The sequence below is a fragment of the Cynocephalus volans genome, chromosome 11 (assembly GCF_027409185.1).
Source record: "Cynocephalus volans isolate mCynVol1 chromosome 11, mCynVol1.pri, whole genome shotgun sequence".
Taxonomy (NCBI): domain Eukaryota; kingdom Metazoa; phylum Chordata; class Mammalia; order Dermoptera; family Cynocephalidae; genus Cynocephalus; species Cynocephalus volans.
This window is the reverse complement of record NC_084470.1, coordinates 61,616,214-61,635,860: the sequence shown is the minus strand read 5'-3', so window position 1 is coordinate 61,635,860 and position 19,647 is coordinate 61,616,214. Positions and strand designations below refer to the sequence as shown.

The 19,647-nt window shown below is 45.7% G+C and overlaps 2 protein-coding genes across 2 annotated transcripts; both read right to left on the bottom strand.

Moving 5' to 3' along the window:
* Positions 1-3,733: 3,733 nt before the first annotated feature.
* LOC134390347 (IQ domain-containing protein F3-like) lies at positions 3,734-5,080 on the bottom strand. The gene is made up of 3 exons (XM_063113598.1): positions 5,063-5,080; positions 4,846-4,893; positions 3,734-4,132 (listed from the first exon to the last, which is right to left on the bottom strand). The coding sequence occupies exons 1-3, from the start codon at positions 5,078-5,080 to the stop codon at positions 3,734-3,736; spliced, it is 465 nt and encodes a 154-aa protein (XP_062969668.1).
* A 10,103-nt stretch (positions 5,081-15,183) lies between these two features.
* LOC134390107 (IQ domain-containing protein F5-like) lies at positions 15,184-18,742 on the bottom strand. Its single transcript, XM_063113400.1, has 3 exons — positions 18,602-18,742; positions 16,701-16,829; positions 15,184-15,612 (listed from the first exon to the last, which is right to left on the bottom strand). Exons 1-3 carry the CDS (start codon positions 18,740-18,742, stop codon positions 15,184-15,186), a joined length of 699 nt encoding a protein of 232 aa, XP_062969470.1.
* Positions 18,743-19,647: the final 905 nt, after the last annotated feature.

Genomic DNA, 19,647 nt, shown 5'->3' with positions numbered 1-19,647 from the left:
ACATTTAATTTTTTCTCCCTTCCTGATCCCTCCAGAATTTGTAAACTATTTATGAGTATTCTTATTTTTATGATAATATAGTTATTTGAATAAGTTTAGTGAGAATCTGCTCTTTTAACAGGATACAGTTAGAAATATTGGTTTGGTTTCCCAGTCTTGAAAGGCTTTTAAAAGTCCAATCTGAGATTCTTTATCAAAAATTCCAGCAAAGCAACTTTAAAAGAGCCTTTGTGGTCAATCACTATTCTTTCTGCACTTATGTAAATAATCAGGCCAAGTTTGATGAGGCTAAACTTACTTTGCAAACAAATTAGTCTTACATTTGATCATCTTTGGTAGAAATGGGGGTAACCAGAGAGAGAAAAATAATGTTTCAGAAGAATAACTATAGTGCATCTATTATTAGATTATAGCCCTGCTCATTGTTTTTGAGTTTTTTTCTACCTGTAGACTGAACAGGTTCCTAAATTTTTCTAGTTTTCTCCAATTTCTGGCTGTAACTCTCCAACTAAACACAGGAACTGCTTTGTTCCTGAAGTCCTATAAGATAAAGCTGAACAACCCCATGTAAATTTCTGGGGACAAGTCTCATGACTTATGGCCACACAGAGAGTTCATCAAAACAACTGATGCCATAACCAGACATTCAAACTGTAAGAAAATAGCCTAAGTGATTCATTTGCAGGAATAGCTTAACAAAAGTTGTTTAACTTGTTCAACCCATTCCCAGAGAGTCCCTGAACAAACAGAGCTCAGAAACTTTATGTCACCTTTGACAAATGACTCCTCAAGATGGTGGCTAGTCACCAGCCCTTTGTTCTCTTCATTTCCTGGTTCTTCTCCCTTCTCAGGACTTTTGTGTGTGTGTGTGTGTTTTTTTTTTTTTTTTTTAGTTTTTTCAAAAAAATTAATTATAATTGATTATACATATTTTTGGGTTTCAACATTGAGATATGTTGATCAAATCAATATTACTAGCATATATATTATTACAGATTGTAACTGTTCTTTGTGCCCTTTGTCTAATCCCTCCTCATTCCCCTTCCTCTCCCCCCCCCAATCACCCTAGATTTCTTCTCTCCCTCTGAAAGAATAATGGTTACTCTGTTGATTTGCTGCCTAAATGATCTGTCCAATGCTGAGAGGCGTGATTAGGTCCCCCAATACTATCATAGAGCAGAGGTCTCTTCCATCACTATGAAATGGGCTCTGTGGAGACAGACATCTTCCTCCTTTCTTTATCTCTGCTGGTAACTCTCCTTGTGTCAACTCACTCCAGTGGTTGGCAGACCATCTGCGGGGTGGTTGTGACATCTAGCCGCCTTTGAGGCAGCCATGGTTATCGTGGTGGCTGCGGTGGGCCACCCACATGGAGGAGATGTTTTTGGCCTGCTCTGTGGTACTGGCAGTGTGCCTGGTTGTGGAGAGTGTCTGATCCCCAGTTCCATGCCCTGAGTCACTGAGTGGGTCCCAAGGCACTGGCATGGTGTGCCTGGTTGTAGGAGGGGTGTCCAGTCCCCTTCTCCATACCCTGGATCCCTGGGTGGGCCCCAAGGCACTGGCACGGGGTGCCTGGTTGTGGGAGGGGGGCTCCGGTCCCAGGCCCCATACCCCAGGTCCCCAGGTGGGCCCAGAGGCACTGGCACCTTCTCAGGACTTTTGGTGGGCCTTTTTTGTGGGCTTGACCTGAGCCATCAGACAAAGGAATGCCTTATAAGGAAATAATAAAACTTAGGCAGTGTCTGGGAAGATTGTGCAGCCCATAGTACTCAGCTGATGAGGAACTGGGGGAGGGACTAGGGAATAAATTGCTTGCTGTAACCAGTTTGGGTGTGCCTGCCCATCAGACACCTGATCTTGCAAGACCGCCATTAAAGTCTCGCTTCACTGTACCTTGTGTCTCCATGTCCATTCTTTGGCATTGAATGGATGAGGGTATTTCTCACACAAACTGCAAACCAATACAAGAATTTGATGACTTCGTGCCAAGAGCAGCCTTTCCCAAAATGTCAGAAAAAGACTCACTACTATCATAATGAGATTCTTACCTCTTTTAATTTTCTTTATTATGCCTACCTTTTTTCACTTGGCTATAGTAAGAATTTCATAATCAGTAGCTTCTGTGGGTAACATGATGAAATGTTATATTTGTCATGCCAAACCCAGATCTTTACATGACCAAAGGAATCCTTTAGTCCACCCGGTGGGTACCTTTAGCTAGTGGTCCCTTTTGTAGAGTAAGACTTCAAGACCCACTTGTTCTCACTCCATGCTTTAATTAAACCCAGTCATGGAATCTAGATCACCTACCAGCTGAACAGGGAGCAATCTGTACAGTTGCTAACACTTCTTGTTGTACATGGATAAATAGAGTGAATAGGCTGCTTAGACTAAAAAGGGTATGTTCCATGTCTGGCTCATTCTTTGATATATTTGATTTTCATTGGTTCAGTTCATGGGGAACCTGGCTAAGGACATACTCCAAACTCTTGGTATTATCCTCCTGAAAGTTTTAATAATAGTCTCCTTGGTGTGCTGTATCCTCACAAAAAGCCATATATGTCTACACGTATCCATCTGTGGAATGTTAAATGGTATCTCTCTGGCTGGAATGATAAAAACTCCAAGAAACACATGATAACAAAGATACCATAACCTATAAATGGCATATTGAGACTGAAAACCCAAAATTATGGTAACTGAGAATAGCACTGATGCCCTAAGTTTTGGTCATACTCCCACCTAGGAGGAAACCTGACTAAAAGGAACAAATTCTAAAATAAAATTTATAGTAGGACTTTGGCTTGGACTGATCTCCTGCACTAGGCCCAACAGAACAAACCAAAATGGAGTCACTTATGCCGAAGTTCCACATTATCAAGCTGAAACTAGGTTGTGTATCTGAACTTCTGAAAAATCAGGAGAGTGAGAGACAATAGCCAAATCCCTAAACAAACCAGTTTGGGCCAGCATGATAAAGTCCCCTCTGCTTTAAAATTTACAAGAAGAGTAACTTTGAAATAACAAATCTGCTTTTTTTCTGCCCTTTTCCTCTTATAAAATAAATATCCTCCTCTCAGCATATTGGACCACTGATTCTGTTTTATAGAACGAGGTGTTGCCCATTTCTAATAGCAAATAAAAGCCAACTAAGATCTTTAAACTAACTCTATCTATCAGCATCCAAGTTAGAATGAGGCTTTCACTAAGACCAGGCTCCTGTACTTTCTCTGGGCTGCACTGCTCCCAGGAAAGCCTCACTTCTGTCTTGGTGCTTGCCGGGTACAAAGCCAATGTGTGTAAGCCCCAGCTGGCCCCCAAGGGATGGTGACAGGGCGTGGCCTCACAGACATTCTTGTCCGAGAAGGTGCCCAGAGTCCTCAGGAATGTGAAGCTCAAACCCTCCCAATTCCAAGATTAGAAGACAAGAAGGGAGCCAGGGCTATGGAATGGAACACCTGGCACTGCATATATGAGGACAGCCATGGGCTGCAATTTCTGATTTGGGTGCAGAGTCAATAGCATATGGCCACTATGTCAGATCAAACAGGAGCCATAGGCATTGTGAGGGTTGGGGGTGGTGGTGAGTACCTGCACTGAAGTTGTCCCCAAGTAGAGCGGGAGCATGGCCTGTAGCCCTGGGGTCCCTGTGGTTGTGGGAATTACTGAGACACACAAAACCTGGTCAGTTTTTATTCGGGCAGTGGAGCCAGTTCTCCATGCTGCATGCCGTTCAGACTAATAGGATCTCAATGTGGAACTCTGGCTGCTTGGAAGCAACTCCGTATTGGACGTGTAAAAAGTCATCGGCCTGGAAGGCAGGGCTGCTCATTGGGGCCTGGAACACACAGAGAGTATTGCATATTTGACAGTAACTTTGATGGCACTGCACCATGCGAAACCAGGACTGGAGCTTGACCGCCGACTGCTCCTGGGTTACGTAGATCTTCAACAGGGTCTGCCTCATCTTTTGTATCCGCCTCTGCCTGACGGTCTTCCACCAGCACTGAATCATCCAGGCCCTGAGAGCAGCGACCAGCAGGATCCGACGCACCAGGGTGCCACGCCACCAGGCCTGGATCTGCCCAGCCGCCTGGACCCTTTTCCTCTGGCATAGTTTTGCAAGAAGCAACTAACAAAGCAAAGCAGAGGACTCCCAGTGGATTTGTCCCCACCAAACACAGGTGGTTGTCTTCTCAATCAGCCCTTCCTGGGTGGTTCTGAGGACCCAGCAGGCCTGGGTGGGGTGTTGCCTCTACTTCGGCCTTGTCCATGGCTATGGGCACACCTGCCCACCTATCAGCCACTGTGTTCTCGTCTGTCAAATGGGGATATGTTTACTATGTGGACTTCACAGGTTCATGGAACCAGGGAAAACACCTTTGGATCCAGAAGGCCCTACCCAGGAGTAAGGACCCAAAAGATCCTGGTGAGGATGAGCTTCTGCGTTTCTGGTGGCATGAGTCCAGATGCCAGCTGTGATGCTGCCCCCGATGCCTCACGCAGTGCCACAGGCCTGTAGGGTCCCCCCCTTCCTTCCCTCCTGTCGACTTCCACTGCTGCCTCTCGGTCACACCATGTCCTTCGGGGTCCTGGCCGGCCTTGCCTCCCTTTCCATTTCCCACTACGCTGTGCCCACCTCCCACGTGGGCCGTGCACATGCTGCCACCTCCCCTCTCTACGTCTGTCTCCATGCCTAACACAGTTCACCAGGATAGGGAGGGCACTTAGAGCACCAGGAAGCAATACCGGGCCAACCCTTGTGGGACCAGAGGTGGGTCCTCCACTTCTAGGGATCCTGGGGTCAATGATCTTGATTCTCTCCCGTGCCTGGGACCCACCTACCTTCTTCGGATCCTCTTTCTCTGGTGCATCTTTATCTGGACTGGATTTCTGCAATCAGAATGGGGGTGGGTGGAGCGTGGGTGAGGACCAGCCTCTGGGCAAAGTCCCCATAGCCCCAGTGCCCCATTCTTTGCATGAGTTCTGTGAAGGCCTGGGTACTTTTGTCTGCTACGGGACAACTCCCCACCCCTGGGGAATGTGGCTGACTGAGTCTTACACAACATCCACTGCCCATGGTTTGGGGGCAGTGGTTCAGGTGTCACACCCTCTCTGGTTGCTGCTCCCCTGGCCTTGGCTGGGGCAGGCAAGGTGGTAGAACAAGAGATAGCCGTGATGTCATAAGGGCAACTATGACCCCGGGACCAGGTTGCCTTCTCCAGGCTCAGAGTAGGTGGAGAAAGCAAAAACACCTGCCCATTCCCCTCCTGCCAGGGATGGACCAGAGTCCTCATGGAACCACAGCCCAGGTGAGTTGGTCCTGCCCCGAGAATGACCTGTGGTGTGACCCACCCTCAGGCCTGTCCTGTCATCAGCCACAGAGGGGAGCAGCTCATGCCATGCAGAGCAGGGCACATGGCCTCCCCACAGCACTGGCTCAGGCTGGCTCCCTGTGCCCTCTTCTCTGCCCTGGTGCCCTTTCTCAGTGGTGAGGAAAGTCCTCTTGATGGGGAAAAGAGTGGGTGTGGAGGGCGAGCAGAAGGACTGAAGAAAGGTCACGATGGAGGTGCCTCAGCCAATCTCTACTCCCTCCCTCCCGCTACTGCAACCCCGTCCCCATCCTTTTGTGGCTGTTGGGCGGTGCGTAGCTTACCAGTCGATGCGAGCCCTTCCCTCCTGTGTTGGAAACTTAACAGGCCAGAGGAATGCTCCAAACAAAGTCACTGTGTGTGAGATAGGGCCCCTCCCACTGTAGACTCCTCTGGTGCTGGCAGTGGACATATTTTAGAGTCAGTGGGGATTCAGGCTTGCTTCCAACTCCAGCAGTCTTCTGGCTGTCCCCACTGTCATTTCTCACCACATTTACAGCCATGACGTGGCCTCTTCACTTCAAGGCATTATCTGTCAACTTTTCACCATGGATGGAGAGAACGTGGCTTTCGGCCCCACCCCAAACAACCCCACTTATTCCCCCTCATCTTCCTGGTGATGCTTTTTGTAATTTAGGTGAGATCACGGTTTAGTGTTTGCATTGTCCTGACTACGTGAGTCGTACCGACAGCTGTGCTGGTGAGCACTCTGACTCCCTTTTCTTTCCCCCAAACATCATAAAAACACTCTCTATTATGAAAATGTTGAAATATATACAAAATTTGTCAGAACAGGTCATCAGTCTGTAGGCACTCACGACCCAGCATGTCCCGTGTTTTTCTCCTGTCTTCTCCATCGATTAATTTCTATGTCACCTCTAACGACTTTCTACAGGAGACAATGCCATGACTATCAGCAGCTGCCTGCGGTCTGTGTGGTGGTGGGAGGTGCCCTCCAGGGGATAGGTGCTGGGGTGGCCGTGCTGAGTCACAGGACAGGTGGCTACTCCACGTCACCAAACCCTGCCAGATAGCTCTCCACAGCGCCAGCGCCAGTCTAACCTCTGTCCATCTCTTCTAATTTTTGCTGACCTGAAAGACGTAAAGTGGTGCTGCCTTGTTGTTTTGATTTGTGTTTCCCTGCCAGGGGACTTGAGCAGAGAGGGATTCTTAAGGGTGAGTACCTGGGCTCTGGTCCCTACTCAGTCCCTTTCGGCTGTGTGCACCCGGACAAGTCTTTCAGCGCCCGTGTCTGTTTCCTTCTGGGTACAGTGCAGACAGCAGCATCATTCCTCCTTCCTGCTTTGTGGGGATTCATGTAGGTGAAGTCCTCGGAATGGCACCTGGTCCTAGTACCTGCTCAGTGTCTTTAGCTCTTTTTATTACTTATTATTTATTACTAGCCATTTGGTGTATCTTTGTGTAAATTGCCCTGATGTATCCTTGACCTATTTTTCTATTGGATCCGCATCCTTCTCTTATACAACTTCCTTGGATAACCTTCTGTTGGATAAAAATTTTGCAAATGTCCTTTCCGAAACTGTCATCTGCCTGTTCACTTTTCTCATGGTTGTTTTTCATTCGACAGACATCTTTAATTCTGACAAAATCAAATCCATCTATTTCCCCTGAAAACTCTGCAACTCTGGTTTTTTTTTTTTGTAAACAAGTGCTTTTCCATCCAGGGTCACATGTTTTTCCGTTAGATTCTCATTTACCCTTTATATTGAGGTCTATTGACACTTACTTCTGCTGTTTTTATACTAAAATTTTATGTACATAGTTTTTAATAATTTATTCTACAAAACTTACGAAAAAAAAAAAAAAACCCGGCAGCTTCCTGTCTTATTCCCTCTCAATGGATTCCTACATCACTGATACAACTTTTAAGTTGTAAATATATTTCCTATGTCATTTACCTCAATAACTGCTATACTAAAAATCCATGATTTTTACTTTTATATATCTATTGGCTTCTTTCCATGAAGACGAAGACTTACTGTTTCCCACCCTTATGGCCTCCACTCAGTGCGGTTACAGCAGCATTTTTTATGGTTATATGAATATGTCGTCTTTACATCATTGCGATTATATCCATTGTTCATGGGTTAGCAACGTAATGTATTGTTATGACATTTCCATTCATGAATTTCCTCTTTGTTCCTCCTGGAGCTAGTGATCGACTTGTTTTCTACTAATTCATCCCCCATCATTTCATCAAAACGGGAGTAATCAATCAATTTTGCTTTGTCTTGCTGCCCTGCAGCCTTTCTCTGTAATCTGGATTAGCAGCTCCACATATCGGCTCTCCAGTCATCCTTCTGGAGCATTCTCTCACCAACATCCTGGGAATTTTCTTCCCCTCTCCTGTGATGAATCCCCTATTTACAGGATCTTACGTGTACCAGGCAGGTTTCATCGGGGATGCAGAGCCACTATGAGCTATGCATATACCATAGTGGCTATGGGATAAGGGATTCATTACAGGAGTTAGACCTTACATGATTGTGCCAGCAGCTGCAGAATAGGAGATCTGGAAGAAGGCAATAAAGGAGCAAAGAGCCACTAAGCAGCCCTACCAAAGCCCTCTTGGGTGGACTATGGGTAGTTTGCAGGGGAATCTGAGAACCAGGCACATCCAGCTGCTGACATGGGACCGTGAAGTGGAAGGTCATGGGGAGTTCTATGAAAGCTTTTGTCCCTCTGGGTGCATGGGCAGGCATCATGCAGTGGGCCAGGGTCAGGGTAGTCAGCAGGGCAAGAGCTGGATGCAGAGCAGAGAGGGCAAACAAAAGCTTGATTGCTCTGGACACCTCTGTGTCTATTTGCCTCCATATCTGACCTCAGAAAGACCACCCCCTTCACGCCTTCCTCTCCAGTCTCGTGCAAGTTCCTATTTGGCAATTTGAACCAAAACGATCAGGGATGAGGATTCTAGGAAATGTGGTTTTTAAACAAGTGCTCTCTCATCCAGGGATACATGTTTTCTGTTAGATTACCTTTAACCCTGAGGTCTCCACCGAGTGGTAGGAAACAATCCTGCATAGTATGTGCCTTGCTTTGAATTTTTGTCTCCTCTGAAGCTTATCTTGGTACCTAATCCCCATGTAAGAGTATTAAGAAGGTGGAAAGTTTGACTATGGTATTTGAAAGGTGGGACCATTAAGAGGTGATTGGATCATGAGGGCTGTGCCCTCATGAGTGGATTCATCCATTGATTAATGGGTTACCATGGGAGTAGTCTGGTGGCTTTGTAAGTAGATCCCATGGACATGCTCCTGCTCCCTTCACCATGTGATGCTCTGTGCCGACTTGGGATTCTCCGGAGTCCCCACCAGGAAGAAGGCTCTCATCAGATGTGCATCCTTGACCTCGGACTTCCCAGCCTCCAAAAGTGTAGAAAATACATTTTGTTTCTTTATAAATTATCCAGTTTCAGGTATTCGAAGTGACAGAAAACAGACTGAGAGACGATGTCTCTCTTGGATGTAGTGCCTCGATTTCACAGAGCACATCCTATGATAGCTTCCTAAAAAAGGTTGCGTGGATATAAATTAGTAGAGACTCAAATGTAATTGCCTTTTTTCTGCCCACAAATCCGATTAATTTTGCTGAGGACTACCATCCAGATTGAAAAGAATTTTGCCTCAGAATTTTGAGGACTTCGTTTCACTTTCTTTTAGAAGTCTTCCACCATTCTGATTCCTTTGTCTGTGGGACGTGACCTGCTTCTTCCTCTCAGGAAGCTTTTAGGATCTTCTCTTTATCCCTGATGTTCAGAAATTATAGCATGATACACCTAGAAATGGGTTTTGGTTTCTTTTTCTATTGTGTTGGGTACTTGATTAGCCTTTTAGTTTAAAAATTCATGTCATTCAACTCTGAGAAACTTCGTTCTTTTAGGTTTTCATCACTTCTACCCCCCGATTTTGTTAGCTTTTGTCTTTTAGCAACCCTAATCGTCAGATCATAGATTAATCCTCTAATTTTCTACTATTTCTTACACTATTCCCATCTCTTTGTCTTTTTGTCCTACTTTGTAGAAGATTTTTTCTATTTATTTATTTATTTAAGGAAATTGTAATTTTGTTAATATTATTTTTTACATTCTAGGATGTTGTTGTGGAGCAGTTGGGAGGGTAGGGGAGAGGGGAAAGGGGAAGGAAACGGGATGGAGGAAGCAGGAAGGAGGAGCGGCGGGATTGAGGCCTGTGGCTTCCCCTCATTCCCATAGGGGAAACCAGGGGGCTTCCAGCGATGCCTTGGTCATTGCCAGGCTGGGTGCAGATGTCAGAGGGTTGTGGCAAAAGCCCTCGCTCCCCACTCTCTCAGCTCGGGAGACCCAGGGTGTGTCCTGTAGCAGCTTGGTGGTTGCCGTTTTGCTGGCTGAGTGTGTCAGGGGGGCATGGCCAAGGCCCGAGGCTCCCAACCTTCGGCATTGGTTGCAGGTGTCAGGGGACATTGCTGAGGCCCCCAGCCTTCCTCCCTTTCTTGTTTGGTAGCCCAGGGGACTTCTGGTCCTTTAGGTGTTATAGGTGTTCTTTGGTGTGAAATGAGAACTTTACTAGTTAATATGAAACTTTGTCTCTGGTTGCGGATACCTTGTTTTTTCTTTCATTTCTGTGTTGGATTATTTGCTGTTCCCACAATTTAAACTCTGCACTGGAAGTAATTCGTTTTCCTTTGCTTACTTCTAAAATGGGGGAACTTCCTGTGGGGACCAGTACTTGAGCTGTGTGGTTGAGCTAGATCGCTGCTTTGCTGCTGATTCCCTGGGGAAAGCTTTTTGTGCAGCTCAGGGTTTGATTGTTGGCTTTATAGGTACTTCTGGCTCTCATGTGATCTGGTGCACCAGGGTTGTGTGGAAACTCTGGTCTGGGCCTGAGTCCTTTCATCAGACTGCACCCCATGCAATTCTATATTCCTGACTGGTCTCCTGAGTGGTCCTCCAATGGTTGGGGGGCAGATGTGCCCCAGTGTTCTCCCAGGGGGCACGTTTCCCCTACCACCCATGCTGCAAACACTTCCCATGGGACAAGCCATGTGCCAGTCCTTTGCGGTGACTTACCAGCCTGTGAGTGGCTCCTTTTGTTCAGTTGTTGTGGCTCCTCACTCCAGTGTGGGTCCATGGGAAAACTGTTAGTTGTCTTGCTGGCCTGAGGACCAAAAAGGCCCTCTTCTCCCCTGCCACCTCCAAGAAACTTCATCTGAAGGGCACAGCTGTGGCTTTTGCCGGCTCCTGCTCCATGCACTCAGCAGCTCCAGCCTGGATGTGGCTGGGGCTCAAAATTGTCAGAGTGGTTTTTTCTTTCTCTCATTGTGGCTTTTTCTGCCTTCATGATCTCCACAGGTCTCTCCTCCTCTTCCCCTGAGCTCTAGTGGCCCCAGCTTGGCTGTCATTGCTTTTTTATAGCTGTAAATTGGTTGATTTGTGGGAGAGAGTGATGCTGGGGACCGTCTGTTCTGCCATCTTGACTGGAAGCCTTGATTTTTTCTATTTTTTAAAGAGTTGTTCCCATGCTCTGAATAATCTTTTCTTTTGTAGCATACTATTATTATTTTATGATTTCTTATCATCTTTTATTGTTTTAAGAATATCAGTTATGGTTGTTGCTGGGGTTTTTTTCCACCTTTTTATGTTCTGTTCCTAATATTATTTATTTTAAGGCCTTTTCATCTTTTTTTTTTGTCTCAATCTTTCATGTTATAAGTTATACAAATGTTAATGATCCTTGGTTGTTTGTCTATAAATAAGAATGGGGCACTAAAGATTCAAAGGGAAGGTCACTGTGCATGGGTTGGTCTTATTGTCTAATGCCTTTAGGTATATATATGTTGATAAGGCAGATAGTTGAATTTGGTTTCAGTGGACAACCCCAAACATCAGCATTCATTTGTTTTTCTTTCTTTTTTCTTTGAAACTTCTGGTAGATTGCATTAGTGGAGCTATGTTCATACCTTTTGCTATGGGACTTTGCCATTTCTCCCCATAAGGGAATGGAATATATCTTCCTGTGCCTAGGGTTTGCCTGTGTGATTTGCTTCAGCCAATAGAATAAGGTGGAATGATAGTATGCAGGTTTTGGGGTTGGTTTTGAAATGCTTTACCTATTTATGTTTTCCCTCACTCACTTCTGTCTTTGCCAAGACAGGAACATGCCCAGGGAGCCTGCTGGTAGGAGGAGGATGAGAGACATAAGGAGCAGAGCACTTCTAACCAAGCCAGCCCCACTGCATGCTTACTGTCTCATGCCACTGCGGCTCATAGTTGTTCGTTATGCAGCATTAATGTAGCAATAATTGACTGATTCTTCAGCGCCAGATGCCCTAGAGAAGAATCCCAGAACTTACGGTCAAAAAGCAGAAGAATGAAACTTGAATGCAAGCTTTCAGTAAGGTGAGTTGGCATGGAGGGCTACAGACCTCACTTTTCAGCCTGTGCACTTTCACTTATCCCTCCATTTTTAGTACAGCCCTTTACTCTTGCTTTCAGCCATGCCTGAATTCCTTGAGTCCGGCTGCTCTCTAGTTCAACTTATCCTGGAAATAAACTTCACTTTTGCCAGGGTGGGGAGGACCTGTTGCCAAACTGTATGCATTAAGGAAGAGAATGGGGTAAACCCAACAAATCCTTAAATAAATGCTTATTTCCCAACTTAGATTCTTAGTCGGTCATTCTTCAGTATGTTCTTATTAGCATTTTGTAATGCATTTTAATGTGACCAAGCATGTTTCTAACCTTTTCTCTTCTTTTTTCAAAGTTGGCTTAATTAATTATGGACATTGATACTTTGGTATGATTTTTTTAAAAATCAGTTTGCCAATTTCCCAAAAATTCTTGAGGAGACTTTTATTCAAATTGACCACAACTTTTAATTTTATTGGAAGGTGAGTTTTATAGATTAAGTTGAGGATAATAGATGAATTTACAATGTTAAGTCATTCTATCAATGAATACAGTATATCTCTTCATTTATTCAAGTTTTCTTTCATGTCCTTATGAGGTGTGGGCAAAAGTGAGATGTGGATCTCCAAGGATATGCCCTTAAAAATAAAAGACATGCTTCTTGCTCCTTCTTTTTTCATTTTTTGGCTACTGGCCAGTATGGGGACCTGAATTTATGACCTTGGTGTTATAAGACTGCACTGTAACCAACTGAGCTAACTGTTAAGATGTTATTGAGTTTGAAGTTGCCATGATGGAATCTTTTATTTTTTTAAAAAAGATGACCAGTAAGGGGATCTTAACACTTGACTTGGTGTTGTCAGCACCACACTCTCCCAAGTGAGCTAACCAGCCATCCCTATATAGGGATCCATACCCGTGGCCTTGGTGTTATCAGCACTGCACTCTCCCAAGTGAGCCACGGGCTGGCCCTGCCATGATGGAATCTTTGGGAGTAGAGTCAACATGTACAAGAGGCCGAGATTCCTCACCCTGTGTGGAGTGCTACAACAGGATACCTGAAATTTGGTAATTTATAAAGAACAGAGGTTTATTTGGCTTATGATTCTGGTACAGCTGCATCTGGCACAGGCCTCAGGCTGCTTCTACTCATGGCAAAAAGCAGCAGGCAGCCAGCGGATACAGGCAGATCACATGGCAAGAGGAAGCAAGAGAGAGAGAGGGAGGTGCCAGGGTCCTATAAACAACCAGCTCTCATGGGAACTAATAGAGCAAGAACTCACTCATTAATCCCCCCTCCCCCAGGGAGAGCATTAATCCATTCATGAGGGATCTGCCCCCATGACTCAATCAGTTTCCAACACTGCCACATTGGGGATCAGATTTCCACATGAGTTTTGGAGGGGACAACACATCCAAACTCCATCACTTACTGACACACAAAACTAACAATTTCTATAATAGAGCTAGGCTAGCCTCGGGCATGGCTAGGACTTAGTTTCTCTCTTTCCATTCTTCAGCTATTGGCTGCTTTCTCAGAAAGCTTTTTCTATGTGGTGTCCCCAGCAGCTTTGGTTAGATAATTTTTATAGTAAATGAACTCAGTAGTCCCAACACAGCACCAGAACTGAGTCTCACTGGCCTGATTTGGGTCATTTGCTCATCCCTGCACCAATCAAAGTAACCATAAGTATATTCTGGTATTCCTCTAAGTACCTGTACATCCTGGGCTGAGTCTGGGGAAGTAAAGTCCCCATCACCCAGGAAATATGTTGGTGGGTGCTCTGAAGCTTCTCCCTCCCATCTTTGTGCGGCTATTGGGGATAAGGGATAATCAAGGTTCAGAAGAGCAAAGATATGTCTGAAGATTGGCAGGTTAAATATTAATAATCTTTACGAGAAATTTACAGACCCAGAATATCTGGAGAGCCAGAGAAACAGGTACAAGTAGACATGACATTAGAAGTACTTGGACGGAGGCAGAGATGGGGAGAGAAGGATAATGAGGAACAGAAAGAGACAATTAGAGTGAAACACATTATGGAGGTAATCAGAGATAGAAATAGAGAGACAACACCTAGTACACACACACACACACACACACACAATGTTTTGTGTTCTTCTATGTGACAGTTAGGTGCAGCCATAGAAGAGATTCGGGAGAGGCTCAAGAGAACAAAATTTATTATATGCACAGGCCGTGGAGACAGGGTCACTCCATGCCACACAGAGTCACAGGGGAAGCTCTAGGTTTCGGTCAGGTGGCAGAAGACAAACAAGGGGAGAGCTTAGGTCTTTATTGGAGTTTCATAGGAAAGGCAAGGTAGGGAAGGGTAAACACCTTAGGACTGGCTAGTTTGAATAATATGGTGGGCTCTAAGCTGTTGGGGTGGTCCTTAGTTGTCTGGTACCTGGCCCAGGGATAATCAAGGCAGAGAAGTATTCCCTCCTGTGGCGTATGGGCCAGATAGAGGAGGTCTGGCTTGGATTGCTTAATTTGCATATCTATATACACATATGTATACTATATATACATTAAATATACACAGAAAGAGAACCGCTATGTGTCAGGCACTGTCGTAGGTCTTGGGGACACAGCACTGACCCCAGAGCCTTGCTCTACTGGAACTCACCCTCCAGAGGGAGAAACAGAAAATAGACAACAGAGATAAGATAACATGGGGGAATGATGAGGACTTTTTTTTTGGCAGTTGGCCAGTACAGGGATCCGAACCTGTGACTTTGGTGTTACATGGCTGCACTCTAACCTGCTGAGCTAACTGGCCAGCCCTGGAGTCCGAAAACACAAAAGCAGAGTCAGGAGCTGGAGGAGGCAGCACTTGTGCAGAGACAAATCTGAATGAAGTGAGAACTCCATCTGGAACAAGAAACCTAGGAGAGCAGGCCGTAGGTGCAAAGATCTGAAATAGGAACACCCTTGGGTTATTTGATAAATGCAGAGGGTGACATGCAAGGGCCAGACCATGCAGGGTTATGTAGACCACAAGGAGGGCTTTTGAACTCATTCTAAATCCAATGGGAAGACATGGGAGGATTAAGAGCAAAGGATGGCACAGGTCTCCATATTGCACAACTACAGGGGTGTCGCTTACAGAAACCAGGACATGAGGGAGTCTCTCTCGAGTTGGCCGTCTTGGCAACCTGGCAACCCTAACACTCCCACATGTGGCAGACATTGCTAAGCAATCACAGGTCCTGCTCTTCCAGCAAGGGACGCTCAGACTCTTTCCCCACAGGGCCCCAGACAACCCCTGCTGATTGTTCACAGCTGACTTGTGAGCTGTCTAGTATCTGCCATCATTTCCCCTGACCCTTTGCTGAGACAAGGACCTCCTGCATCATGTCTAACAGAGACCTGCTGACACATAGTCGGAGCAGACCTGGTCAGTTCTTTATTGGGAAGGGGATGCAGTCTGTAATTCGACATATCTGTGATCCCAGAAAGATGTCAAGCTGAAGTCTTAGGTGGGTTGCTGTGAGCTCATAGCTGCCTCGGAAAGGGCCGCGGGTATGACAATTATGCCAGCGCCAAGTGACCTGGATAATGCGGACAGCATTCAGCAAACGACAGTAACACCGGCGGATGCGCCACATGCGTACCCAGGCCTGCAGCCTGCTGGCCGCCCATGTTTGCCGTGCGTAGGTATCCAGCGCCGCCCGCCGCTTCTTCGTCAGCAGCCTCGCCAGCGTCTGCCTCCACCAGCACTGAATGATCCACGCTCTGAGGGCTGCGTGCAGTAGCGTGCGGCGCACCAGCGTCCCGCGCCACCAGGCCTGGATCTTTGTGGCTGCCACTGCCTTATTAGGCGGTGGCTTCGTTTGTGAGAAAGGGGGGATTGCAAGGAAAAGAAGACACAATCAGGAAACATTCCTCACCCTTCTCAGCCCCAGGTGTGCCAGGAAAGGTCCCCAATCCTGTAAGGTTCAGGAGCACTGGGCAGAGCCACAGCTGGACCCAGGAAGCCAGGTAGGCATCCTGCCTCTGCCACTCTCTGGTTAATGGACATGGTCACACCACCTTAACCTCTGAGCCTCAATGCCTCCATCTGAAAAATGGGAGGACACCTGTCTTAGCTACCTCGCCCAGGTTTCTGTGAACCTGGTGGCCAGTCTAGAGCAAGAACACTGTGATCTATGGGTCAAAGGGTTCCATGTTCCACATGGGCCTGACCACTTACCTGAGATCCATGACCTTTCTCTTCAGACCCCTCCCACCTGCCAGAGAAGTGGCATCTTTTGCTCACCCTGCCCTGTCATTCTTGACGCCAGCTCAAATCCACAACCTGCTCTCCCCTCTGTCACATCACAGTATTAAAAGTTCCCTGCTCCACACAGGGGAGGTCTTTGGGGTCTTTCTCATCTATTTCTCACTTTCCTTTCTTTGGCTTCTCGCACCTTAAACTTCAGTTAATGCACACACACATGCGCACATGTGCACGTGCACAGACGCCCACGCAATTCTAGACTGAGATTCCCTTTACTCGGCCCTCACCACCCACTCCCAACCTTGCATGGCCTGGTTCCGCTTTCCATGATTTCTCTTCCCATGATTTCTCTTCCCTACAACCGAGTCTCCATGCCTCAGTCACCTACTTTTCTCAGTCTGGTAACGGAGTGCAGGAAGATAGACAAGGATGAATTTATCCCTATTCATTCCAGCTCTGGATATGGCAACCTTTTGTCCTGGATGACCTGGGACATTCCTTGGTTTATGATAGTTGTTCCCAAATAATAATAGCCCCACTTTATTTTCACAAATGTATCCTGGTTGGTAGAAGGAATTCCATGATCATCCCATGCTATGGGTCACAGAGAAGACAATCATTACTGCTGGATAACATGGGTCAGAGATGTTGCAGGTCAGGGGTCTCTCCCAACCTTGAGGGCCTGCAATGGCCTACCTTTTGTTCAGGCGGAGAGAGCTGGGGTGGATGTTCTGGTGCCTTTTTCCTTTCCTTCTTCTGTTTTTGTTTCGTCAATATGGTTTCATCATTATCCTTTTTTGCCATGTCTTGTAACTGGTCAACCTTCTGTAATCAGAATTTGAAGGGGAGAGGTGTGGGTAGTTTGTTCTTTGTACAATTCAGTGCCAAGCTACCATATACCCAACCTCTCAGCCATTCTAGAGACCCTAATAGGGCTCACATCCTGATTTCGGTGGAAATCCACCTTCTCTTGCCTGCAATGTTGGGTGGCCTGGATTTCTCTTACACATCAATAAATGCCCATGATTTGGAGATAGGTGGCTCAAATCTCCTCTGGCTTGCCGTCCCCTAAATTTTCCATGGTTAGGCACTAGATAGTTCTATCATACTCAGGTCTGCACTGCTCCAGCTGCAAGTCCAGTAGGAAGAGTGGAGGAGGGAAGAGAGTGATGATGGGGTAAGGTACCTATGACTCAGGCACCAGAATAGCTTAAAACAGTTGAGCCACATAGGTGCGTAAAATTAGTCATCTTAGTCTGGTTGATGACAACATAAACTCGAGACAGTGTAAACATCCATCAGGAGGGAATTCAGTTATGTGAATTTCAGTTCAATCAAACGATGGAACCAAATAACAATGAGAAAGAATGACTTTGCAGCAAAAATGTTTAAAGAGGTGCTTCACAAAAGGAGATTTACAAATGGCTAAGAAGCACATGAAGAGATGCCGAACATCATTAATCATGAGGAAAATGAAAATGAGAACCAGAGTGAGACAGCCCTAGACATCCCAGGAATGGCTAAAATAAGAAATACTGACAGTGCTAAATATTGGCAGGAATATAGAACTACTGGATCTCTCACACACTGCTGGTAGAAAAGTGTGAAGTGGTAGAAGCACTTTGGGAAATGGTTTGGAAGTTTTAAGTAAGGTTAAACATGTATCGACCCTATAATTCAACAGTTCCACTCCTAGGTATTTCAGATGAACAATGAAAACCTGTCTTCAACATACACGTGTATGAATGTTCATAGCACTTTTTAAAAAAATAGGTCAAAACTGGAAACAACCCTATGCCCAACAACAGGTGACTAGACAAAGAATTAGTGGCATATTCATGTAATGGAATAACACTCAGTAATAACAGTGAACACACTAATACACAGAATAATATAGATGAATCTCAGAAACATTATGCTAAATGAGGAAGCCAGACATAGAAGAGCACCTAGTGCATGATTCCATTTATACAAAATTCTAAAAGAGGCAAAACGAATCTACAGGTAAGACATATCAAAACACAATTTACATCTAGGGTAGGGGTATAAGGGGTATTTCCTGAAAACACCACGAAGAAACAAAGAGAAATGTGCTCTCTCTTGCTGTGGGTGGTGGTTACTGGAGAATATAGAATTGTGAAAACTCATCCACCCATTCCTCCACCAATCTGGCACGTTCACTACCGCGGATCTCATTGCCCAGGAAATATTTCTGGGCAGTATAGGAAACTTTCTGGGTCATTGCACATGGGAATTTCTCTGTGGTTATTGACACCACAAGGAACGAGTTTGTTCTTTCTGCACTGACATGGAAGAGCGCAAGTGAAGCAAATCGAACTGAAGAACAATATGGCCCCTACCTGTATCTATATGCATGTGTTATAAAGGCATTGTGAAAAGGGGATTCGTGCAGATACACACAATAACAATTTAACAATGATTATCTTTGATGAGGACAGTGGACTTGGGGAAACAGGGTGAACTCCCTCACTGAGGCTGAATCTTCTGTGTCTGGCTTATCAGCAGGGCACCAGTTATCAGCCTCCTGCAAGGGCAGGACACACAGGGAACCCTTGAGGCCCCCATCTAAGGCTCACGTATCGTTGACTACTCTCTTGTCTTCTTCTGCTCTTGAGGGCTTCAAGCTCACAGTCAGGAGATGGGTCAGGAGTGGCCACTGCAGAAGCAGGGCCCCACCTGTGCCTGCTCTTGGTCACCGAAAACCCACTTGGTGCCATAAGGTCAATGCTGAGCAGAAGGGTCACTGCTCAAGTCCAGGAGGCCAGCATGAGGCCCCGGTCCCCTCTAGAGTCACAGTCCCAGGGGTCACTGAGTAGTGCATTTGCAATGTGTAGGATGAATGTGGGGGAGGCTGGTGTGGGGCTGTGGGAGTATTCCGGGAAGAGGAGAAGGCCATTTATGGCTGAGCGTGTCAGTGTGAAGTTAATGGGACAACAAGGGTGGGGACGAGGAGGAGTAAGGAGGACAGGGAAGTGGTGGGGTGTGACAGGGTGCATGGGATGGGAAAGGCACAAGAAGTATCAGCTTGATGACAAAGTTGTTGGACGATCCCCAAATGCCAGGTTTGCAAGTCTGGATTTCTTTTAATTTGGATTATGGCCCAGTAATGCTGCATTGTTACTTTTCAGTTCCTTCAAGCAGAAATTTTAAAAATAGTTTGATCAGCTTTTTCAGTTATCCTCAGCAAAAGAATTAATCCCAATGGCTTAGCAAATCATTGTCAGCAGTGGAAGTCCTTCACTGCTGTATCTTTATCCATCGATTTATTTTCAACTTCCCACCTCCTTTGGTTCACAAAATATGGGTGTGTCTGTGTTGATCCAGCAAGAAAGTCTTTGTATTTTAATAGATAAATACTACAAATTCACATTTATTTTGATTTTTGATATGCTTAGATATCACCATATTGTTTCATGGTTTTCATCTATCACACCTATTTTTTTTCTTTTTCTCTTTTGTTGTCTTTTGTTGAATTGGTTGAGATTTCTTTGGAATTTTATGCTTTGTACTATTTTGGAAGTGAGGCAGACTGCTAATTGCCTAGCCAGTATCCATTTTCCTAATTTTCTTAAGTAATGGGCCTGTGATTATTTGGGGTAGCAGTACGCCCAGAGTCTGGAGG